Source organism: the organism of the source record quoted next, unplaced genomic scaffold, assembly GCF_019419815.1.
Source record: "Pyrus x bretschneideri cultivar Hongxiangsu unplaced genomic scaffold, Pyrus_bretschneideri_v1 Contig20, whole genome shotgun sequence".
Taxonomy (NCBI): Eukaryota; Viridiplantae; Streptophyta; class Magnoliopsida; order Rosales; family Rosaceae; genus Pyrus; species Pyrus x bretschneideri.
In genome coordinates, this window is record NW_025999502.1 from 1638036 (window position 1) to 1663077 (window position 25042).

The following is a 25042-nucleotide window of genomic DNA, read 5'->3' on the forward strand; positions in this document are numbered from 1 at the left end:
GCCGATTTACATTATGAATGCTTGGGTTTTAAGTAATGTAGATTTGAATGTAATTTGATTAGTTCAAGTTGTTGTAAAGGGCATAAGCCCATTATTATTCCTCTTTGTTTATATGTATGCAAATTGGAATAGTTGGGTCCAACGCCCAATAGGAAATAACGATTTAATTGGATTAAACGCGTAACTAAAATCAACAACTATCTACCTTAAACCCAAGGTCCAACACAAGGCTCGTGTTGGATCAAATCAAACGGTTCATAATCATCCTAAAACCTAATATGACTATATAGTCCATATGAGGATGCAATGCGTTCGTTAGTAGTTCCATATAGTCTCGCTTGTTTCAACAAAACAGTGGGAGTATTATATGCTACTAAATCATATTAACTTGGACCAATAGTTATGATAGGGCCATGTTCTTTTAATATGATTAAAATGTTTTGATGTAGCCCAAAACTACTCCCTCAAACGAATATTAAGTTGATAAACGAGAGATGTTTTGAACATTTCTTCGTAGGCCTTCCACCGTGGTGGGCTCCAATCATTTGTGACTCATGCACCGGCTTCACCCTATAATGGGGAGGTACAAAGTATGGGCTTACATTCAGGAGGAGTCCATAAACATATGATGAGGTGAGTGTAGACAACGAGTATGACCAACATGATATAATTCTGAGATTGTGCTTGAACCTCTACATAAACTAAGCATGGTGGGAATAACTTAACTAAGTGCAATGGTGCCAACATGATATAATTCTGAGGCATTCATTCTCTAGAGGCCAAACTAGATGGGTAATTACAAACGTTGTAAATGACTAAAGTGTTATTCTCTCATCATTATTTTTGCTAACCAACATGATATAATTCTGAGGTGGGCTTGGTAATGGTGAGTCTCCCATACCCCGCTAAGAGTTTAATATAACTCTCGAATTCCATTGAGGGATGTGGAGTTTGCCAAAAATAGTGGGTGGTACTATTTGATTCAAGACCCAATCAAGTAGTTAATCAACAATCTAATACGATTTCTGTTATGTTATGTAGTTAACGACATGCCTAAAATACTACCCACCATTATACTTGACAAAATGGCCCAAGACTTTTTCCTTGCATATCTCTCGGATGATTTCACTAAGTTTATTGTAAACTATAAAGTGAATAGATTCGATCATACTTTTAACGAGATGATTGACATGTGCTGTAAATTTGAAAGATGTTTCAAAAGGGACAGTGGGAGTGAGAATGCAAAAACAAGGAAAAGGTTTCTTAAGAAGAAGGCAAAGAAATCCAAAGGAACATGCTTTCATTGTGGAAGGGATGAACGTTGGAAGAAGAAATACAGGGTGCGCATTGCGAGCCTTATGACACGAACTTTTGAAGAGACTATTTCGGTCATAGAAAGTGCTTTTACAGTGAGCTCCAATTCCTGTATATTTGATTCAGGCGCTAGTCAACATATCTGTAATACGATGCAGGGACTAGTAGGGAGCAAGACACTGCGCAATGGGGAGATAGTTGTGCGAGTTGGGAACGGCGCCAAAATCTCTGCAAAAGCAATAGGCACCTACATGCTTAACCTACCCTCTGGGGAAGTCCTGGAACTTAAAAATTGTTTATATTTTCCTTCATGTATAAAGAATTTGATTTCTATCTCTAAGCTTTTACGAGATGGGCACTCAGTTTTGTTTGACAAAATGAGTTGCACTTTATACTTGAACGGTCGTATTATCTCTCATGGTAATATGATAGAGGGACTTTTTCACCTAGAGACGAATAGTGGGATGCACTGTATTGAAAGCGGGAATACCTCAAAACCCAAAAGGGCTAGAGAAGAAGTTAACCAAGTTAGACTTTGGCATCTTAAACTTGGACATGTAAACCAGGATAAGATTCGCAAAATGTCGAAAGATGGATATCTTAGCCCATTAGGTAATGACCTCATGGGAACTTGTGAACCTTGTCTACTGGGGAAGATGACCAAATCTCCATTCACTGGGAAAGGAGAGCGTGCCACTGAAATTCTAGGGTTAATCCACACTGACGTATGTGGACCTATGTCTACTACGTCGAGAGGAGGCTTCTCCTACTATATCACATTCACCGACGATCACTCTCGGTTTGGCTATTTGTATCTTATGAAGTACAAGTCAGAGTCCTTTGAAAGGTTCAAAGAATTCAAGAATGAAGTTGAGAAGCAAACTGGGAAACAGATAAAGACCCTAAGATCGGATCGAGGGGGTGAATATCTGAGTGACGAGTTCCTAGATTATCTCAAAGAGTGTGGAATTGTATCACAGTGGACTCCACCAGGAACTCCTCAACATAACGGAGTTTTTGAGAGGAGAAACCGAACCTTGATGAACATGGTTCGTTCTATGATGAGTTCTGCTGATCTACCAATATCATTCTGGGGATATGCACTACACACAGCAGCTTATTTGCTAAATGCAGTGCCTTCTAAATCTGTTCTACAAACACCATATGAGATATGGTATGGAAAGAAGCCAAGTCTTAAACATCTTAAGATTTGGGGTTGTCCAGCATACGTTAAGAAACAAGATGCTGGAAAGCTTGAAGCGAGATCCGTTAAATGCTATTTTGTGGGGTATCCTAAACAAACCTATGGATACGAATTCTATCACCCTGACGACCAGAAAGTCTTTGTCGCCAGAACTGCTATATTCATGGAGGATGAATTAGTTCTTAAAGGAACTAGCAAGATAGAATTGAAGGAAATTAATGAGATTAATGATGAACCACAAACAAGCACTCGACAAGTTGACAACCCTGTTCCTGAACCCCTAGCTCCACGTAGATCTGAACGGGTTAGTAAGCAACCTAGGAGGTATGGCTTAGACAATGACTTTGCGGAATTGCACCTTCTAGGTGACAAAGACACAAAGGAGGACCCTAGAGACTACAATGAAGCAATGTCCGACATTGATTCAAAGAGATGGCATGAGGCCATGAAATCCGAGATGGATTCCATGTATCAAAATCAAGTCTGGACTCTTGTAGACCCTCCAGAAGGTATAGTACCTGTTGGAAATAAATGGGTATTCAAGAGGAAGATAGGCGTTGATGGGAACGTGGAGACTTATAATGCTAGACTAGTAGCCAAGGGTTACAGGCAACGAGAAGGGATTGACTATGAAGAAACTTTCTCTCCTGTAGCCATGATTAAGTCCATTCGGATTTTGCTTGCTATAGCTGCGTACCATGATTATGAAATCTGGCAAATGGACGTGAAGACAGCCTCTTTGAACGGCTACCTAGAGGAAGAGCTTTATATGGCTCAACCCGAAGGTTTCGTGTCCAAGTTTGAAAAGACTAAGGTATGCAAACTTCAGAGGTCCATTTATGGACTTAAGCAAGCCTCCAGGAGCTGGAACATTCGTTTTGATACTGAAATCAAATCGTTTGGTTTTGCTCAAAACGAAGACGACAATTGTGTTTATCAAAAGGTCGTTGGGGAAGCAGTTGTATTCCTAGTGTTATATGTAGATGACATATTACTATTCGGGAATGACACTGCAGTACTTTCTTCTGTAAAAGTGTGGTTGTCCAAAACCTTCCACATGAAAGATTTAGGAGATGCATCTTATGTACTTGGGATAAAGCTCTATCGTGATAGATCCAGAAAATTAATTGGATTATCCCAATCTATGTACATTGATAAGGTGCTAAGTAGGTTCCAGATGGAACAATCTAAGAAAGGTTTTCTTCCTGTGAGACATGGAATTCACCTTTCTAAGTCCATGGGACCTAAGACTCCTGAAGAGATACAGCAAATGAATACTATTCCTTATGCTTCCGCCATAGGAAGTCTCATGTATGCCATGATATGCACAAGGCCTGATATCGCATATGCTGTGAGCATTACTAGTCGATATCAATCTAACCCAGGATCAGAACACTGGGCAGCTGTCAAGACGGTCCTTAAGTACTTAAGAAGAACTAAGGACATGTTCCTCGTTTATGGAGGAGCATCAGAGTTGCGAGTGGAAGGCTATACAGACGCAGATTTCCAATCTGACGTCGATGATAGAAGTTCCAACTCCAGATATGTATTCACTCTGAATGGTGGGGCTGTCAGCTGGAAAAGCAGGAAACAAAGTGTAATTGCTGATTCCACGACAGAGGCTGAATATGTCGCTGCAGCTGAAGCCGGCAAAGAAGCGTTCTGGATGCAGAAGTTCATCACTGAACTTGGAGTGGTTCCAACCATTACTTCACCAGTAACTTTGTACTGTGATAATAATGGGGCGATAACTCAAGCCAAGGAACCCAGGGCACATCAAAAGAACAAGCATTTTGATAGGCGCTTTAATATCATTAGAAGATATGCTGCCGAGGGGAAAGTCAACATCCTCAAAGTTGCTTCAGCCGATAACGTAGCAGATCCACTAACGAAGCCAATGTCTCAAATCCAACTTGACCGCCATATGGAAAAGATGGGTATTAGATACATGGGAGGATGGCTTTGAGTGCAAGTGGGAGATTGTTGGAAGTATGCCCACAAAGCCACTCATTTGATGTAATAGCTTTTTGGAATACTTATTGTGTTAAACTTTTATATGTTTAATAGAAGGGCAAAGCTTATTGTTAATCACTATTTATAGTATCTTGTGTTTAAGCAATAAGGGAATCCAAGGAATGTATTTGATCTAAGAGACAAGTGATTTAAGTTAGTTAAATTAATGAGACCTTTCTCTTATGTTCATTCCTAAAACGTTCCTAGCCATAGGATTGCCAATTGGGCATTGACAATCCGCTAAGGTTAGTATGTGTTATGTCGACTCAAGCGTGAGTATGAACTAGTCTCAAGTCATTTGGTGTTGGACACTAAGGCAAACACATAGGTGCTCGAAAGAGTAATCGAGTACACTGAACAACGATCAAACAAGAGTTCAAACATACATGTCATGTGAGAACTCAATAGTTGCAATATGCAAAGTAGTCCTTTGACCTGAGGCATCATTGATGTCTAATGGTTAGGTCCTTGATCTTTGATTATGTCAACGGCATTCCATTGGAGTGTCCACGACATTGTTGGGGTCAAGCTATCTAGTCATGTAGGCATATGAATGTACAACAAGGGATCTCTAACCTTCCATGATGGAAGGAGAATACTCTAAGATATGATTCGAGAGTCTTTGGCCAAAGCATATGAATATGACTAAGGAAGATGTTCCAAATCTTATTCAATTGAATCATATAGAGAAGCATCACATTGGATAGTAGACATGAAACAAACTATCACTTAAACAATGTGATTAAGAGTATTGTATTAGAGAATGACCGTATTGCATTGTAGTTGTAACTGGATAGGTTCTTCAACCACTTCTACTTAGCTTGGGTAACCATGACATGCTGCTAGGCGTCACCCATGGTTTGTGGAAGCCCTAAAGATTAGCAAACACTAATTTAAGGGAGAATTGAAATGTGGTTTCAATTCACAATCGATCGTTAAGAGTAACATCGCCCACTACCTCGCTAATTGGAACCTAATGGATCGTACACCGAGTAAAGATATAAGTGAAGAAATTATATGAAATGGATAAGCAATTAAATGGTTTAATTGAAGAATGGTCAAGATTAATTAAATAGTTAATTAATTATATGAAACGTTCGTATTGGGCGTTTAAGTTAGTTTTGGGCTTCAGGGCACAAAAACGTTTTGGTCCACAAGGTCCATTATGTTTAAGTTGTATGACAACTAAAACAAAATGGGCAATTAAGCCCAAATACATTATATGGTCGGCCATAAGCTTCAAGGGTAGTGAACTTGGCTTAATTGCAAGTTTGCCACTCCATTGTGAGGTGGTATAAAGACATCTTTATAGCCATTTCACCCTAAGGGTTTTTCTAATTGAATTTGGGTGAAACCTATTCTCTCATTTCACCTTAGGGGAGGAACATCTAGCAATCTTTCTTCCCTAAGTCATCCATTTCATCTTCACACAACATCTTTGGTGTGGAGATTTAGAGACACCAAACTTTTGGTGTTTTGGAGAACAAATCCTCAAATCCTCAAAGAAGATAAGGAGCACTAAAAGGGAGGAAATCACAAGGAAGATTCAAGGAGCAAGGAGGTGACTTGAAGGCCCTCCACTTGGGTGAATCCCTTGTGTAATCAAGGATGAGCTTCAAGGGTAAAGAATCTCTAAATTCTTATTCTCTTTAATTTTGTTAAAGAGTCTTATGGTTCACCATATACTAGGCTTTGAAAGTCATGGGTTTTATGAATTGTTTTTGAATGCATGCCTACTTTAAAGAGTTATTAGTTTGCATATGTATTCAAATGTTCTTACATGTTCTTAGCTAGGACAAAATTTTTCCTTCAGGCAACTCCGACACTGTTGTACAGGTTACAATAGTAGGCAACTCCGACATTGTCGTACAGGTTGCAATAGTAGGCAACTCTGACATTGTCGTACAGGTTGCACTACTAGGCAACTCTGACACTGTCGTACAGGTTGCATTAGACAACTTCGACTCATGTGTTTTCATAGATTGATTTATAAGTCATATAGGTTGCGCTAGGCAACTCCGACTCGTGTGTTATCATAGATTGATGAGCACCTGATTTTTTTTTATACTGTTGCCGATATGTAGTGATTTGGAATATTCCTGGATTTACTATTGATTTACATTTGATTTCATACTTATACGTAGTATGATTTCCTGGAAACTATATAGGTATTATAGCGAGGAATTATAACGTTTAGAAGGTCTTTATTAAAGCATTATTTTTAGGCCCACTCACTCTTGTTTTTTTATATCCTTCCAAGTTCTAGTAGCAGAGTTTTCGTATCGACGAGGATTCGTGGCAAATCTTGGTATTGGAGATTACCTTTGATGGTATGATTTTCAATCCACTCTACTGTACTTTACTTATGCTTTGACGTCACATGTGAAATGGGTTCATTTCCGCTCGCAGTGCACTCTTGTATTTAGGCACTTTTAGGTTTAAATTTATTCACATTTTCCACATCACTACACTTTATGGCTTCGCCACCTTCCAGGTGGCGGCCAGCACAGCTCGATTTGGAGTCCTAATTAACATTCCGACGGGTCGGGGTGTGTTAGCTTGGTATCAAAGCGAATCCCTGGCCAGAAGTGTGCTACGAGGACGTTGAGCCCCTAAGAGGGGTGGATTGTAACATCCCACATCGCCCAGGGGAGTGGATCATGTAAGCCTTATATTATATTCCCATCTCTACCTAGCACGAGGCCTTTTGGGAGCTCATTGGCTTCAGGTTCCGTAGGAACTCCGAAGTTAAGCGAGTTCACGAGAGAGAAATCCTAGGATGGGTGACCCACTGGGGAAGTTCTCGTGTGAGTTCCCAAAAACAAAATCGTGAGGGCGTGGTCGAGACCCAAAGCGGACAATATCGTGCTAGGGTGAAGTCGAGCCCGGGATATGGTTGGGGGCCTGGGTCGGGATGTGACACCATTGTCTAAGAGACCTTTCTCAATTTAATTCCTCTCATTTTGCTTATTAGTTTATAAATTAGTAAATGAGCAATTCTTACATCTCATTGGTTCGAGATTGCTTTATAGTACCTAGGAGTTCAATTCCTCCAAAGTCAGGAATTCAATTCCTATCTTTTGAGTGGACCCCACCCATTTTGATTCCTCCAAATTTTAGTAAACACAAGAATAATCCGTAATCAGAATCACACTCCGACTTTTGTTTCCGATTACGGACACGTAAACACGCCCTAAATGGCATCATGTTCATATTTTGGATAAACAAATTATTGATCAACGAAGAGTTCATATTTAATTGAGATTTAAAATTTTTTTAATGGAGTTATAAATTATGAAGTTTGATGGAATTTTAATGCAAATTTCATGGATTTTATGTGAACTTTGAGTGAATTCTCTTAACATCTCATGAAAAAAAAAATTAGAATTGTTAAAATCATGATTGAATACTCCTAAAACTTTTATAGACACATTCGTAAGCATGATCAATCAATATATATATTGGGATAACGCTTGATTTTTCATGTTATTTACATTGGCTTTCTAGTTACTGAACTTTAGGGTGCGTTTGATTGAACTCGTTAGCTAGGATTGGCTTAAATTGGACTAATGTCCTACGTTTGGTGCATCTAGGATTATAATAAATATGATTAACCCAGACTCACTTAGACAACAGACCTCCTTAACTAGCCTTAGATAGTCCCCTGTTGAAGTAGAGGATTAGCTTGGACTACTGAATAATCTTTTTTCCCCATTTCTCTCTCTCTCTTCTCACTTCTCCATTAGTCGCGAAAATTTAACCCCTCTCTCTGAAACTCTGATTGCACCTCATTCGTCCCACTATTCTTCACAGATGATATGAACCTCTGTAAATTGAAACGACCCAGAACGACCTCAACCTGAAAGAAGCACCAGCAATTAATTGGGTCTTTTTAGGGTATTTTTTATTTGTAATAATCAAAATTTTCTCTTTGTTATTGGAAATTTGGATCTCTGTTTCTAGGTTTTGATTGGGGGTTAGCTTTGTTATTGAAAATTCAATAATTCTTCAAGTTGCAAAGGAGCACGAACAATTCGTGAGGAAGAAGAAGCAGAGGGTTATGCCCTTTTATTTTTCCATATATTCATTTTAATATTTTAATAGAAAATAAATTGAGATATAATAATAATAATTTATTGTTAGTTTAGGCCCCTTAGTTTCTTGTCTAACACTACCCCAAACGCTTCACTAAATTAGTCTAGCTTAGTCTAGTCTAAGCCAGTCCAGTCTAGTATTTAAAGCTAGTCCAATCTGAGATAATCTGGTGCAACAAACGCACCCTAGATTCCTTATTATGGTAACTGAAATTATGTTGTGAATTCACTTTCCGGTATTAATCCTCAATTATACATTTTTTACTCTTTAACCCAAACTACCAATTGCATATTAATATTGATTTCACATGGTAATCTTGTGAATTGTTATTAGCACTCCAAAAAATCATTATAATACTTTTCTCTACCTTGTGGCTTTTATGGGTGGCAATAACACCTTCCTCATATTAACTGGATAATAATTACAAATTCTAGTAAAATTCTAAGTTAGGTTTGATAACCATCTAGTTTTTATTTTAATTTTTGTGTTAGAAATAAGGAAGAAACACGTGAGAAAGGAGTTACACAGAAGAGTAAAGGAACGATATTAGGATAAATGTAGAAGAAATGTATAAGAAAAGGTCCACAAAATGAAAAGTAAAACTAGATATCACTGACTAAATGATGGCATGAGACTTTAGTAATCAAGGGACATTTTATAGTAAGGATGTCCTTCTTTGGAACAAAAAGGAAAGAAAAACATAACTTTTAGTGTCAAAATCGTTTAGTTTTTAGGTTTCAATATTGAGCCATTTTTATGAAACAAAAAGGACAGGAAGACATGCCACCAATTGGCTAAACAAGTAATTGTCAAGCCCTTGACTCATACATATTTTCGTTTTAAACTTTTTTTTTTTGTCAAACAATATTACTTCCATCAAAAATTAGTATAAGGCCAAAGAAAACTAAAAAAATTATCTTAACAACATTAGTAAAAATAAATGGCCCAAATAAAAGGAAAGCTGCAACCTAAGATATAACGAGAGGCTAACATAAACTTAGGCCCAAAGGCAGCAAAAACAGACAACAAAAAAACTAATCTCAAACAGCATAAACCAAACCCACATCATCGTCACATTCTCAGAGGACGCCAACCTCCGAACCGAAAAAGTAGACACCATATCCATATCTCCTTCACGACCCCTTGCAAATATATACAACCAAAGTAGCTTATGGATAGAAAGTGAGGCTAAGGGAGTATATAAAATACCCATATTGTGGCCGAGCTTGCAAAACACTTGGCCTCGATGAGGATCAGACTCAGTTAGGGAAGGGGAAGTAAGGGAGGGAAGTAGATCTGATATCCAATCTCGGACTGAAGTCCACATATCTAAGCATATGATGGGGTGGGGACGGAATATCAAGACTAAGGAGGAGGGGGAAGGAAAAATAAATAATAGAAAACACTAAATGCAGGCGAAAAACGCTAGATAAGGGGCATGAAGCCCAAATATGAGATATACTCAGGGATAATTAAGACCAAACTCAGAGAAAACTAAGATAAAACTCAGAGAAGAACCAAAATAAAAGAAGAAGCACTACTACAAAAAGGCCTTATAGTGTCAGTGGGTAATGTCGGTTTAATATAATATAGTGCCGGACAAGACATTTGCGACACCTATTGAACATGATGTCGGATTTACTATCACTTGTAAGCATCATAAACTGTCTATGTCACTTTTAACTGACGTAAACATTTAATGTCGCTTATAACCGACATAAATTTTAATAATTTTTAAATAATGGTATCGCTTAAAAAAAAAATAATGTCGCTTTTAAGCGACATAAAGTATTAGTGTAGCTTCTAGCTGACACTAATTATTGTTTTTAAATATTTTAAAGCCTGCGTTGGTTCTGAGCGACACAGATTTTAGTTTTTTTTAGAGTAATGCTATTCATACCATGTTTTTATACCACATTTTCATACCACCTTATGTGGCATTTGATGTGAACAACCACATCATTTGAATTAATCAGATTTTTAAATTTAATTCATTATTTAATAAACTATTAATTAAGAAAAACTAGTTAATTAAATGGTGATTGTGGTATACGAGGAATCTTTCTCTTTCCTTTTCTTGGGTTTTGCAATTTTTTCAAATGATGTGGCTGTCCACATCAGATGTCACCTAAGGTGATATAGAAATGTGGTATAAAAACATGGTATGAATAACATTACTCTTTTTTTTTAATATTTTGAAACCCAGTGTTGGTTGTAAGCGACAAATTGATGGTACTCTCCCCCGTGTTTTCTTCTTCATCTCTTGCATCTTTCTTAAGGATGAGTTTATGATGTGGCACGCAACTAGGCTTGGCAAATGTGTCGTGTCTGTCGTTTTCGTGTAACACCCATTAAGAAAAAAAAAAATTTTTCTTAAATTTGCACATACCATACATTGCCACATAAATATTACTTCAAAACATTAAAATAAATTTGTCGTTTAAGTACTACATCTACACTTGAAAATAAGAGCCGAATAAACACACATCCATACACTACTAGTCTTTTACAAAATGTTAAATGTGCAAGGATATGTAAAATGAAAGAGTTTTTGTTTTCAAGGTTGTGAAACCTTTCTCAAAAGTTTAAACCTTGCCAATGAAACTCAAAGCTTGCATGTTATTCATTTTACAGAATCCTCAATTTTCAGCGATCATCATTACAGAAGATTTTGTGATATCAACTTCTGTAAATATTTTAAATTAATGATCAAATTAGTTCATTGTATTCATATAGGATCAAAGAGTGTGGCCGAAATCGTGATTTTTCTATGATAACAGTCGAAAAGTTTTGTCTCATTACTTGATCTCTGAATGTTTGTTTTTTGTGATTTTTGGCACATGCAATCTCGAAGTATATACAAACATGTTTGACGGTTGGATCGTTGAAACTAGTTTAGTAGAATGTGTATCCCATCAAAACAATAAATTCACTAACACCTAAGAGTTTATTTGTACTTTCATTAAGTATAACATAAGATTTTGTGGTATCCACTAGTGTAAATATTTTAAATTGAAGATCGAGTTCATTCATTGTATTCATATAGGGTCTAGGAGTGTAGCTATAAAAAATCATCAAAATCGGAGTTAAAATCACTATTAAATCATGATTTTTTGTTGATAACTGTAAAAAAGTTTTGTCCTGTTACTTGATCTCTGAATGTTTGTTTTTTGTGATTTTTGGCGTATGCGATCTTGAAGCATATATAAACAAGTTTGACAGTTGGATCGTTGAAATTAGTTTCGTAGAATGTGTATCCCATCAAAACAATAGATTCACTAACAATTAGAGTTTATTTATACTTTCATTAAGTATAACATAAGATTTTGTGGTATCCACTAGTGTAAATATTTTAAATTGAAGATCGAATTTATTCATTGTATTCATATAAGGTCAAGGAGTATAGCTGTAAAAAATCATCAAAATCATAGTTAAAATAACTGTTAAATCGTGATTTTTTGTTTATAACCGTCAAAAAGTTTTGTCCCGTTACTTGATCTCTGAATGTTTTTTTTTTTGCGATTTTTGGTGTATGCGGTCTCGAAGCATATACAAACAAGTTTGACGGTTGCATTGTTGAAATTAGTTTCGTAGGATGCGTATCCCATCAAAACGATAGATTCACTAACACTTAGGGCCCGTTTGTTTGATAGGATTAAGGAGGACTGGACTGGACTGGACTATAATCCCTTGTTTGGTCTGCTGCAGGATTTGGTTTAATGAGATTAGGTGGGATTCGCTCGGATTAAACACCTCCTTACGAGGTCTTAACCAGGATCCCCGAAATTGGGCGGACTCGTAAGCCCAGAGAAAATCGCGAGGGTGACTTCCTGCTCGTCCTCCTTTCTCCGCTCTTTGTTTCACTCTCTCCTACTCTCTCCCTCTCTCCTTGCCCAGAACCCAGAATTATGAGACCTCATATCTGCTTTTCCCGTCACATCTCTAGTTTATCGTCGAGCTCGCTGTCAAAAGGCAGTGCTTCTCCTCTGTTCAGATCCTCGACTTCGTCAACTCCCAATATCGTTCTCGACCATCACCTTCATTCGCCGGGACATCGTCGTCAAACTCCACGATGCCAGCCAAAACCCAGAAGACAAAAAATACCAATCTGCCAAAACCCAAATGAAATTCAAAAGCTTGTGAAAAGTTTAGGAAAAAAAAACAAAACCCATATGACAAATCAGAAGCTTTTGTTGAGAATTAATGAAAAAAAAAATGGAATTTGAAGATGAGGGAGAAAGTGGTGAAAAAGAATGGTGATGAGGGAGAAAGTAAAAAGAGAGACACAAAGGCAGTTGGACGGGAAGGAGGAAAAAATGGAGAGCATTCTAGAGAGAAAGGGTGCTCTAGAAAGGTAAAAGAAAAAAGAAAAAGAAAAAAAATGTAAAAGATAGAATTAAATATTATTATTTTTATTATTTTAGTTCTTAATCCGATATTACACCAAACGCTTTACTAAGTTAGTCCAGCTTAGTCTAGTTTAAGCCAGTCCAGCTTAATCCCTAAATAATCCAGTCCGATTTAGTCCGGTGCAACAAACGCACCCTTAGAGTTTATTTATAATTTCATTAAGTATAACATAAAATTTTGCAGTATCCACTAGTGTAAATATTTTAAATTGAAGATCAAATTCATTAATTGTATTCATATAGGGTCAAGGAGTGTAGCAATAAAAAATCATCAAAATCGAAGTTAAAATAACCGTTAAATCATGATTTTTTGTTTATAATCGTCGAAACATTTTGTCCCGTTACTTGATCTATGAATGTTTGTTTTTTCCAATTTTTGGTGTTTGCGATCTCGATGCATATACAAATAAGTTTAATGGTTGGATTGTTGAAATTAGTTTCGTAGGGTGCGTATCCCATCAAAACGATAGATTTACAAACACTTAGAGTTTATTTATACTTTCATTAAGTATAACATAAGATTTTGTCGTATCTACTAGTGTAAATATTTTAAATTAAAGATCAAATTCATTCATTATATTCATATAGGACAAGCAGTGTAGCTATAAAAAATAATCAAAATCGGAGTTAAAGTATATTAATTATTTTATGTATTTTAAGTATTAATTAGACTATGTTTCAATTATAATGTGATGATATTTTATAATAAAATTATATTTCTATTTTTTATTACGTATTTTATTTATTAAAATCTTAAAATGTTATATGAGATAACAAAAAAAATAAAAAAAAAGAGCTAGTTATGTTTTGTCTTTGGGTTAAACATTTTGTTTTTTTAAATTGGTATGCTGTCGCTTTTAACCGACGACATTGGTCAGATAATTTGAAATGTTAGGCAGGAAATCTCTCCTTTGTTCTGCATGAGGAAATGGATGGAGAGACTTAGTGTTCGTTTTAACCGATGCTATCATTTTTTAATTTGACACGAGTTTCATTAAACCGACGCTACGTGAATTCAAAAGTGTGTCAAAAGTTGGTGTCGGTTTTAACCGACGCTATCATCTTTTAATTCGACGCGAGTTTCATTAACCCGACGCTACGTGAATTTCAAAAAGTGTGTCAGAAGTTGGTGTCGGTTTTAACTGACGCTATCATCTTTTAATTCGATGCGAGTTTCATTAAACCGATGCTACGTGAATTTCAAAAAGTGTGTCAAAGTTTGGTGTCGGTTAAGACCGACACCAACATTAATTTAAACTGACACTGTGATTTCCAATAAAGAGTGTCAGAAAGTTCACTGGTTCATTTCAAGAGGCTTCACCTCAAGCTCAGAGGCTAACCTCCCTAATTTATCTCTCCCTTCTTCCAAGCACACCCTAAAACCGCAGCTTATCTCTCCACATTTTCTCAAATCCTAACCTCTGTTTCCACAAACCAAACCTTAATCTTCCATCATCAACCCATAAGATCTCACATCCATGGATTTACTGCATCACCAGAAGGGTAGCAGCACCGATCTTGGTGCTGACGCACTCAGAGGTATACTTCTCACCCTCCCTTGCCGATTCATGCACTTAAGTTCATCGATTAAAATATACCATACAAGAAAAAAATCTTCAACCCCTCATGCTTGTGTTGTTTCTTTTGCAGGGACCTGAGATTTGTATAAAAAAATAAGAATAAAAATAAAAACACGATGCAACCACTGGTACAGCCCCAAATCGCATCTTAAGGAAAAACCACCACATAGTTGTCTCCGTTCTAGATCTGTCATTTAAAGGTATAATCTCCACTGAGCTCCTCTTTTATGTTCTTGTTCAGTAAGATCAACAATTCGAAAATCCATATAAAAATTCATGTATGTTCATTTTGGATCTGAAGAGTAAGGACACTGGAAAACATGGAGCTACAGAATCTGTGGTCTTCGACAAGGGCAAGCATGGGAAAGCATCATGGCAACTGCTAGTATTAAATGCAAGCATGGAGCTCTGATTAGTATTATATGTAATTGTTAGTTTTTTTATCTTCATCTTGTAACTGGTTCTCTAATAGCTCCTATATATATGTTATTTGTATATTATGTGGAATGTTAGATGTAAAATATTTGTATATTTTGGCATTATTTTTATTGTTAATTATTTTTATTAATGTTTGTTTTGGTCTATACTTGAAATTTATTATTTTGGTTATATAATGGTTTTTTTTTTTTTTTTGGGTGGGGTGGGGGGGGGGGTTGGGGGGGAGGAGGTTATATAATGTTTTTTAGTTACAATTAATTGAAAACAAATGCAGAGACATATTTTCACTTTTTTTTTTTATTATTAACAAAGGTGGTGTCAGTTAAGACCGTTACCAGTTTGTATATTTTATTTATTTAATTGTTATTTAACATCGGTTAAGGGATATTTTATTTGTTTAATTTTATCATGATGTCGGTTAAAACTGACAGTAGGTTGGATATTTTATAGTTAAATTGCTAGTGCACGTCGCTTTAAACCGACGTAATGTTGAAGTATACATCGCTTTAATCCGACGTCAACATTAGTGTCGCTTTTAACCGACGCTGAGTAGTGGCGGATTAAGAGAACAAACCGACACTGAAGCCCTTTCGTGATGTTGGCATTGATGTCGCTATTCCAATCCGACATTACATTGTTTTATGTCGGATTTGTGCCAAATTTCTGACATAAATTGGACTTCTTGTTGATTTTTGGTTCGCCGGTGATAGCCTATATTGTAGTAGTGAAGGAAGAAGACTTGAAAGAGGGAAGAAAGAGAGCGTGGGACGTTGTGTAGGGAAGGGGTAGAGGAGATGAGAGCGGAGGAAATGAGGGAAGGACAATGGAGAAGGGAGGCAGGGAGGAGGAAAAAAGAGAGGCAGTAATGGAGTTGATGTTGACCCCGAGTAAGAAAATGGAGTGACGGCTAAAACCCATGTCTAGGGTTGAGTTTGTGCAGCAACACAGAGAGAATTTAGAGAATCTTTCAGACAAATTTTAAATTTTATCTAAAACATAATTTTTCGTTTCAGGCAATAATTTGAATTTATAGATAGGATTGTACAAACACCATATGAACGAATAGCTAAAAAATCCCCGATTTGATATATATATTTTTTTTTTTAAAGTAAACATACGATTTGATCATCATTATACTGTTATGAAATAGCTTTCCAAATATAACCACAATTTTATCATACTCTCATTTACTTTACAAAAAGAAAGTCATAGATCATAACTAATAAAATATGGAGTAGAGTTGTGAATACGATCCAACAAGGATAGGCTTATCCAGCTTCCACTCCAGGTGGCAGCCTTAAGTGAAGTTCATATCCTCTAAACAAAACCCATCTCGCCACGTGTCAAGCTAAGATCCATGCAAAAGATCAAAAACCCAATCACGCTGAGTTCCCCACGCCCCTTAATGCAACCGAAAAACAGAAGAAGAGAAAAAGAAAGGTAAGTCCAGATACTGAAAGAGTAGCAGTAGACCAGTGTATTGTAAGGCCATGGCATCTCTGGCAACCCTAGCAGCCGTTCAACCGGCCACCATTAACGGCCTCGGGGGAAGCTCCCTCACCGGAACAAAGCTCGTTGTGAAGCCCACTCGCCAGAGCATCAGAACAAAAAACATCAGGTACTGCAACATAAATATTTAAAAATAGCAAATGCTTGTTGTTTCTTGTTCTTTATGAATTGTGAGGGGTGTGTTGAGTAATATTACTGGTGTGGTCTCCGGTGGTTTAGGAGTGGTGCTGTGGTGGCCAAGTACGGAGACAAGAGCGTCTACTTTGACCTTGAGGATCTGGGCAACACCACCGGGAAGTGGGACTTGTACGGTTCAGATGCCCCCTCACCTTACAACCCTCTTCAGGTTCTGAGACTAAATTAGAATTTCTTTCATGTGTTTATCAATTAAAAAAAATGCAAAAAAAGACACACAAAATGCTTTCATTGAGAGTTGAACTCAAGACCTCCCGCTTACTAAACGGGTGCTCTAACCAACTGAGCTATGAAAGCCTTTGCTGGAAAATCTCAGATATTACATTACTTATGACACTCTAGAAAAATGTTGTTCCAAAAGTTCCCTCCATAGTTAATAAATTAATCATTAATTAATATCTAGTTTTCTCATCTGATTTAATCTTGCTAATGATGGCTTTGGAATAATAATCTCGCATTAGCTTTTCAGGGAGAAATTTGTATCGATGTTTCTTGAACTTAAGATCTTTTTTTGGTTTATAATCAGTTATGGAACCACCTTCTAATATTTAGAATGTGCTAGTTTGCCTTCACCGTCAAATTTTCACATTTAATGTTCATTTACTCTACTTGAACAGAAGAAAATAACCCTCAATTTAACAAATGTGATGATAACGGACAAATTGAGACTTTTTAAACGATTAGGTGTTTGATACCGAATTAAAAATTCAAGAGCCAAGTCTAGAGACACTCAGTTCATGAGGCATTGCTAAAACTTTTCCTACATTCTATACTGATTGAGGGAAATTTGACTTGTTGAACTTTATCCAAGCATTGTTTGAGTTAATTAAGTTGTTGAATCTGAGTGCAGAGCAAGTTCTTTGAGACATTTGCCGCTCCATTCACCAAGAGAGGCTTACTCCTCAAGTTCTTGATATTGGGAGGAGCTTCCACCATTGCCTACCTTAGTGCCACTGCTTCCGACGACGTTCTGCCAATCAAGAAGGGCCCACAACTTCCACCCAAGTTGGGCCCACGTGGCAAGATCTAAATTTTATTTGGGATTTAATCCTCATTTTCTCAAGCTTTTCATCATGTGTGTAATTGTTTCTCTATTTTGTACTTGTAAAGCACGTGTAATGCAGAATTAAAACCCCTAAGTTTGGCAATACGTCAAAGGTATTTTTTCTGGTGCAATTTGGGAACTGCCATTCATGTTTTAATATGTTACTGTTCGTCCGTAAGATTTCAACTTAGAACCTCTTTCAACAAAGTGGATACGGATGGACGTTTGTCCTCGTGCTTTTGGTTAAGTTTGAAATCTTCATATCATGACGAAAATCGGCGAAAAAATATTGCAGACAGTAGGAAGAATCTGGAGTACAAATAGTGGGGGAACAAAATTAAGATACGTCTAAGAGAAGTCATCAAAATTATATTTTTCAGTCGGTCTACAAACCCTCTTTTGTTTTCCTCCTCCTTCTTCCCTATGTACACGAAAGGAAGGAATAGAATGAACATCACACAACTCCAAGGATGCCAATGAGTGCTGTGAAATTTACGTTTGAAGTCTTAGGCTTTCTTGCTCCTTTACATTTCTGTATCCGTCTCGTTTAGTTCCTCATTTTTTCGCTCCTTCTTCTCCGATTTTCCCCTGTTGACACTGTTAGTGGCGTGCCGTTGGACTTCTCAATCCACCTAAGTTCTCTAGGTAGGAAATCTTCTTGTTGGTCACTATGTTTGCAATCTTCTGCATATGTGGATGCTTAACCGCACAATTGTCCTCATCCGCAGCATCCGGGTCCTTTTTTGGCTCGGTCCCAGATTGATCTGCGCCCCAACCCATGAAATCCGACAGTGTCATTGAACAGGGTGTCTCCCCACCGGCATTTTCTTCTTTAGAAGACCTATCCGGAGAAGTTGCAATTGTATTGTCTTCTAAATAGGGCCGTTTACAGGCTACATGTGATGGATTCTGAGTAACAAAATCAGCATAAAGCACATCTTCGATCCGCGACAAAACTGTGAAGGCCAAGCTTTCTAGTATTCTTGAATAGCTTTCCAGAATAGCCTGTCCAACATCCTGTAAAACCAAAGAACAAGCATGTGCATAAGTTCATAAACACGATCAAATACTTTATAAGTGATTTACTTTTTTCTGCAGTATTTTTTGTGTGAAAATGTGCACTAGTACTCAAAATCTAGGGATAAATTATGTTCTTACCGCATTGTATTCGATTTTACTAACATCGAGTGACGATTGAGGGATTCCAGGGAACCTCTGCTTGAGGAGGAGTAAGATTGTCTCTGCTCTCTCTTCAAAAAGTTCTCTTTTCTCCAAGCTCACTGCAGAGCCCCAACCCGATTTCCCATCTTTTTGGTTCATCTTTCGCTTCCATATCACCATGGAAGCCTCCATTTTGTTCTTAAGGTCTAGAATTTTGTGCTCTGATGATAAGTCCATGCTGCAAAGAAATTGGTCAGGATCAAAGAATTCAACTGTAATGCTTCGGTAGATTGTGTCACCAAGACTTGCCCTCCCATTCTGCAAAAATCGACAAACCAAACCCAATATCAGAACGCGGTTATAGAACTCATCAAGCCTCATGTAATGTAAGGCTTTCTTTACCTTGGGGAGGGATTCAATGTAGTTTTCGGGGATCTCCATTTCTGTTAAAACTTGAGCATTGATGGCCATAGCTGCTTTAAGCACTTGGTTGACGCAATCCTTTTGATATTGTATGAACTTTCGTGCCGCGTCTGATAAACCATTTGGTGGAACTTTAGGAGTAGGTAGCCACCATTTGTCATCTTTTCTCTTTGCAGATCCTTTCTCGTTCTCATCAGCATCTTTGGATACATAATAGAACTCTTGCTTTTCTTGGAAGTTATCTAGACAATCCTGCATAATCCGTTAGAAGTTTTGTTACAGAAAAATAATCCATTAATCCGAGTTTTCTTAAAAAAAAATGTTAAAAAGACTTACGATAAGCATTGCATCGAGCTTACGCAAGGCAGGGATGTTCATGTGAAGATCTGTTCGTTGCTGAGTCACCATTATCTGTTAGATCAAAACACACAAATTCTTAACAGAATGTGAAATGCGAATGCAAACGCGTATGTGACAAGGAACAAAAGAGGAGATTGTACCTCCATGTTAGTTCCATCCTTGCCCTTCTGTTGCGAAGCAACAAATTCAACTATGTAATCACTGACACACAAGAACCAATCTATTTCTTTTCTCCACCTCTTTTTCCTCTCGGTGGACATGGGTTCTAGGCGAGTTTGTTCCCCAAAAACAGAAGCTGCATTGCATTCGGAAAGCAATGGTGAGTGAAATGCAATCCAGAAATTAAAAAAAAAAAAAAAGGCTAGCCTTTGCACTAATACAAACCATGTTGATTGTATACATACCGGCAAGATTTGTAATGGCATTCGACAATGCCAACGCTGACGAAACACCCTTACCTCCACCGGACATATCTTCACCCAGAAGCAATTTCGCGAACCTCTCCTTCATCTGTTCCATATCTGAATCAAACCCAACAAGCGATAAATAATTCATAACTCACAAAAAAAAAATGTATATATTACAGAATTTAAGCACATTACGAGTTATATATGGCAGACAAATCATCACCTGTTTGCTGTTGCTTTTCCCTCGCTTCTCTAGCAGCAGCTTCCTCTTTGCTCAACTGCGATTTAGAGCCTTGAGCTCCATTACTACTTCTCGATGAAGCCTTCTTATCATCGTCCTGAAACTCTAACACGGTAGCACTCTCGATGCTCAAGCTCTTTGTATGCCTTCCGGCATTCTCATGCATTCCTTTGAAATGATACAATCTAGACTTGTAATCCTCTTCTTCTTCTTCGAGCGCCCGAACCATTCTCAGCTTTTTGAGGAAGACTTTTATAGAATGAACAACGGAGAACAAGGCATGACTGCTGTTCAACCTATTGGGAGAAGGGAGAGGAGGGCGAGAGGGATCTATTTTGTCGGTTACGCGATTTCTTGCGGGAGAGGGAAGAGAGCTTCCAAATCCAAATGACTTAAGAAACAAGACTTGTTCTTGTTGTTTTTTTGTTGCTGTTCTTGTTGTTTCTTCTTCTTCTTCCTTTTTCTGAGGAAATGGTAAGTTTTGACAAAAATGTGGAGGGGAATGATTGGGAAGATTTGATGGGTTAGTTAATTTTGTTTTCTTTTTTTGATATTTTTCGGTTGGGTTGGAGGAACGTGGGGTGCATGTTTTGAGAAATTAGCATGCAAACACAAATGTTTTTTGATAATTTTTTTTCCTTGTGGTTTTTGTTTTGTTAATGTTGTTGTTTTGGGGAGGTTTTGGTTTTTGGCTTTTTTGAGGAATGAATGAACTGGATGGTTGAGGTTTTGATGGTCGAGGTCACAGAGCAGCTAAAATCCCGGGAAAGACAGAGGTGCTTTTCTAATTTACCACCTCTCTCTCCAAATGAGATTGGACCTTAAGAATAATATTGTACTCATGTATAAGGATATGTTAAATAACCCGTCTATTGAGGATTTATAACCCATCATGTTAAGTCATGTTCATCTCATATTTTGACATAATAAACAACGAATTGGACTTAAGTCTTTTAATTGATCACAATCTATCCCAACCAACGCACCAAAACAGGCAGCAGCTCCAGCTCCTCCCTAGAACATTCAATTTCATTATATGTAAATGTGAGAGAGAGAGTGTGTGTGTAGTTCCAACAACTTCTCTACTCCAACTTCTTTATAAGAACTTCATTATCAGTTTTTATGCTAATCACGACGATTGTCTAACAGTATTTCTCTCTACTTTATAACTTACAAAAAGTATTGTTTGTTCGTGAATCGTGATTAGTATTTGACGGTGTTGTTTGCTCACGATGCAACACACTCAGACCTTCGGGCATTACAATAGAAGTGGATTGCAAATTTTGATTCCCATCAAAATTGATCAACAATTTCCTAATTTTTCACACAGAGTCCAAAAATATCGAACAAAATTCATATAAAAATAAAAAGGAATGATGTAATTTGATTTTCGTTGAAACAGTGGAAAAATTCCAATTCCGAACTTCTCCTTCCGCGCGCACCTGTTTATTTGTGCATGCATGTTGATTTTCCTTGAAATTATTTAACATGAACACCAAAAATAAACAGTGGTGTGCAGAAATTACTTCGGATTCATAACAAGTCTTGAGCCACTTAATCATGCTTAACATACCATTCAATACTTAATCAAACTTAATATCCAATTACCTACACAAAAACGTGTAATTATCTCAATGGAGCACAAATAATAAAATGGAAGTCAAGAACAACATAGAAGCACAAATAATAATCCAACATAGAAGGGAAACAGTCATTTACATGGAAAGAGGCATATTAAACACCAAAAGCACCCTTTAACGACATACAGTAATACAGATAAAGGGTCTCAAACCCATACTCACCACTAGCAATTTGCTTAGTTCAACTGACAGCTCCAGATTCTGATCCCAGCGAAAGAAAGCTAGCAATTACGTGAACACCATAACCCTAGTAGTCGAATGGCCATCCTGAATAATCCATCTCGTTATTATGTTCCCGCATAGTTGATGGGCTACTTTCAGTTGTTGGGTTATGACTAGTGCTTGAACTAGAGCTGGAACTAGATGAGCGAAACGGCCACAGAGATGAGAAACGGTTTCGCCTCCCTTGGTTTTCTCTACCACTCTCCCTTGCACTGGTATTACTACCAAAACTACTGCTTCTACTTCGACTATTTGAGCTACGACTGCTTCCCGCTCCTTGCGGACCTTGTGGAGGCAGTTCTTGGCGGCAAACAGGGCATGAATTGTGTTGGACTAGCCATGGTACGATACAATCAGTGTGGTACAGATGGTCACAAGGCATTTGCTTTGCTTCAGATCCCAGCTCGAATTTGTCCTTGCAAACAGGACAGTGCGCATCAGAACGGAGATGCCTATTTGTGATCTTAACAGTAGGCATTGCATCAATTGAACCTCTGGAGGCTGGGGCAGGGCCTCGCCGGTCATTAGCTGAAAGCTGCTCAAATAGTTCTTCTAAGCCAGGACCTACAAAATAATCCCCAACATTACCCCGTGTCACACCAATTCCAGGCGACCCATTGAAAAGAGCTTCAAAAGCACCATTTCCAGACAGTCGAAAAGGAATTTGGCCACCAAAAATCAATAGAGGGGCAAACGCCGGGTTACGCTCTGGAACTAAATCTGGTCTTCCCCTAATGCTATCATTAGGCCTTCTGTCTGTCAATTGGTGCAACGCTGAGAAAGCTTCCATGATCCCAAACCTCCTGTCAGGATCATCATCATTGTCCAGTCCAAAGAAATCCATTGGGCTGATATGAACCATATCATCAAGTTCTTGAACAAATCCTCCATCGCAGCCTGGGCAAACTGCATCTCGCCCTCTCAGCTGAACTGGCTGCCTGCAATTGTAACACCAGTGGGTGTTTCGGCCACTTGACATCCTCTCCTCTTCCAAAAACTTATGAGTACATACAACAAGTCTCGCCCCCGAATGCCTCAATATTTAATCATCTGAGCACAGTGACACACGGAGATGGCAAATTAAGGTCAAGCCACCTATTTCAAATTCAAAGTCATTAAGATACAGTCTGGACACAAACAAGTTTGAATTTGACAGTTCGCATAAAGGAATTGAAACTGCTATCCACACTACATACACAGGAATAAAAAAATAAAAATCAGATTGCAAAGATATTTATTAGAATCTTTATGTAAAGTGCTTTCGTAAATCCAATGTATTTCTGAAACCAATAAATAAAATCCAATTTATTTCCTAAACAATTACAATTACCCAATTCAGATACTCCAAAATCCCAATTCGATTCGAATTGCATCCATCTATTTCAGGTTGATCATTGGTTGAGTAATTCAATGATTAAAATACCAAAAAGATAAACAAATTAATAACCAAGATCAGAAACAATCAGGTCAACAAATAGTCTCACTCAGATAATAATCCTTTTGTAAAACAAAATAAATATATTTGGATAATCGATTTTTTCAAACCAATTTATTCCCTAAATGCTCCAATCACCCAATTCAAATACTCCAAAAACGAATTCGAGTCGAATCCAATCCATCCATTTCAGGATGATCATTGGTTGAATCTAAACAATCAGTAATTCCATATTAAAAATACCAAAATAGTTAACAAAATTATATCCAGGATCAGGCCTTAATCAGCTAAAAAATCAATAATTTAAAATTAAAAAAATATATAACTAGCCTCATTTGCAGCAGGAAATTCAGCACTTGAACAACAAAAACAACACTGCGACTTCAGATTCATAAAAATCAATAAATATACATGTGTATAATTATATAGTGTAAAGGCAAACCCTAACCTTAAGAAGGCGAAGATATACCGAAATTTCTGAGATTGTATCCACATCGATGGTGCGACAAAATAAATGAGTGAGAGACCCCGCTCTGTTATCTCTCTCCCTCTGTCGTTGTCTAGTATCTTCCTTTAGATAGGCCTTTGTTTTTTTGATCCTACGGCTGGAAATGAGCGCCTGTATTCACTCAACTTTATTAGAGCTTTTTGTCCTTTTCTCACCTTATGTCAAATTACTCTTATAAAACTGACAAAGCCATATGTTGAGTTACCCATTTTATCGTAACTTGGTATTACGGTCTAGTGATTTTATTTTTTTTTTACTTATAATAAAAGGTCTTAGGATGGATTATCGTCAAGGTGAATTTGAACCACAATATTTCTAAGCTATTGTGAGACTAAACTTATTTTCTCTTTCTTAACCTAGATAATATCGATTGTTAAAAACAAATAAATAAACAATGGTTGAGGAAGCTTTTACTTTTAAAGACGAAGAAATTTGATTGAGATATAGTGTCAAATTGGAAGGGGGAATAGGTTTAAAGCAGTTTATATTACTAAATGTTATACTAAATTATGATAACAAAGAATAAAATTTCCAAATATGAAACGTAGATAAAGACGATTTGGTTCGATAATACAACTATATGAATCGAAGTAGTTGTAACTTGTTTCTAGTTGGTCTAAATTCACACTTCAAGTGTAAAACTTGAACTAAATTGCTTGCATATATTTACAAGAAAAAAAACACTGCTCAAATAGTGCTTGGTTTAGCTGGATTGAATGGTTGAGCTCATTTTACCCGCAGGCATATATCTTGCAGGATGATTTTGATAATCCTTTCAACTCTCAAATGAATCTTAATTTTAAGCGTATTCCAAACTAAGTACGAGAATCGGAAGCATTATAT

General features: G+C 37.2%; 3 protein-coding genes and 1 non-coding gene across 6 annotated transcripts; 1 reads left to right on the top strand and 3 right to left on the bottom strand.

The window, feature by feature from the left end:
- Positions 1-16444: 16444 nt before the first annotated feature.
- LOC103930446 (photosystem I reaction center subunit VI-2, chloroplastic) lies at positions 16445-17933 on the top strand. The gene is made up of 3 exons (XM_009339790.2): positions 16445-16671; positions 16782-16908; positions 17608-17933. The coding sequence occupies exons 1-3, from the start codon at positions 16544-16546 to the stop codon at positions 17785-17787; spliced, it is 435 nt and encodes a 144-aa protein (XP_009338065.1). The 5' UTR covers positions 16445-16543; the 3' UTR covers positions 17788-17933.
- On the bottom strand, positions 16981-17054 carry TRNAT-AGU. The gene has a single exon. It is a non-coding gene; the product is annotated as a tRNA-Thr (tRNA).
- A 206-nt stretch (positions 17934-18139) lies between the features above and the next one.
- Positions 18140-21917, bottom strand: LOC103930428 (rop guanine nucleotide exchange factor 12-like). Its single transcript, XM_009339768.3, has 7 exons — positions 20377-21917; positions 20151-20267; positions 19887-20041; positions 19723-19797; positions 19366-19638; positions 18961-19281; positions 18140-18819 (listed from the first exon to the last, which is right to left on the bottom strand). Exons 1-7 carry the CDS (start codon positions 20621-20623, stop codon positions 18403-18405), a joined length of 1605 nt encoding a protein of 534 aa, XP_009338043.2. The 5' UTR covers positions 20624-21917; the 3' UTR covers positions 18140-18402.
- A 151-nt stretch (positions 21918-22068) lies between these two features.
- On the bottom strand, positions 22069-24269 carry LOC103930448 (probable E3 ubiquitin-protein ligase RHC1A). 3 transcript variants are annotated; one of them, XM_009339792.3, is made up of 2 exons: positions 24140-24269; positions 22069-23351 (listed from the first exon to the last, which is right to left on the bottom strand). In XM_009339792.3, the coding sequence occupies exon 2, from the start codon at positions 23233-23235 to the stop codon at positions 22282-22284; it is 954 nt and encodes a 317-aa protein (XP_009338067.2). In that variant the 5' UTR covers positions 23236-23351; positions 24140-24269; the 3' UTR covers positions 22069-22281. The 3 variants fall into 3 exon arrangements, with proteins under 3 accessions (XP_009338067.2, XP_048439768.1, XP_048439767.1); XM_048583811.1 differs by having other exon boundaries at positions 24161-24180; XM_048583810.1 differs by lacking the exon at positions 24140-24269 and adding an exon at positions 24022-24137.
- Between the last annotated feature and the right edge of the window lie 773 nt (positions 24270-25042).

Bases quoted from the DNA above. Each gene is read 5' to 3' on its own strand.
- LOC103930446 (XM_009339790.2), top strand. From the start codon at position 16,544: ATGGCATCTCTGGCAACCCTAGCAGCCGTTCAACCGGCCACCATTAAC. The intron at 16,672-16,781 runs GTACTGCAACAT...CCGGTGGTTTAG, and splicing joins ATCAGAACAAAAAACATCAG to GAGTGGTGCTGTGGTGGCCA. The intron at 16,909-17,607 runs GTTCTGAGACTA...ATCTGAGTGCAG, and splicing joins CACCTTACAACCCTCTTCAG to AGCAAGTTCTTTGAGACATT.
- LOC103930428 (XM_009339768.3), bottom strand. From the start codon at position 20,623: ATGGTTCGGGCGCTCGAAGAAGAAGAAGAGGATTACAAGTCTAGATTG. The intron at 19,639-19,722 runs GTAAGTCTTTTT...CGGATTATGCAG, and splicing joins AGCTCGATGCAATGCTTATC to GATTGTCTAGATAACTTCCA. The intron at 19,282-19,365 runs GTAAAGAAAGCC...CGATTTTTGCAG, and splicing joins ACATTGAATCCCTCCCCAAG to AATGGGAGGGCAAGTCTTGG.
- LOC103930448 (XM_009339792.3), bottom strand. From the start codon at position 23,235: ATGTCAAGTGGCCGAAACACCCACTGGTGTTACAATTGCAGGCAGCCA.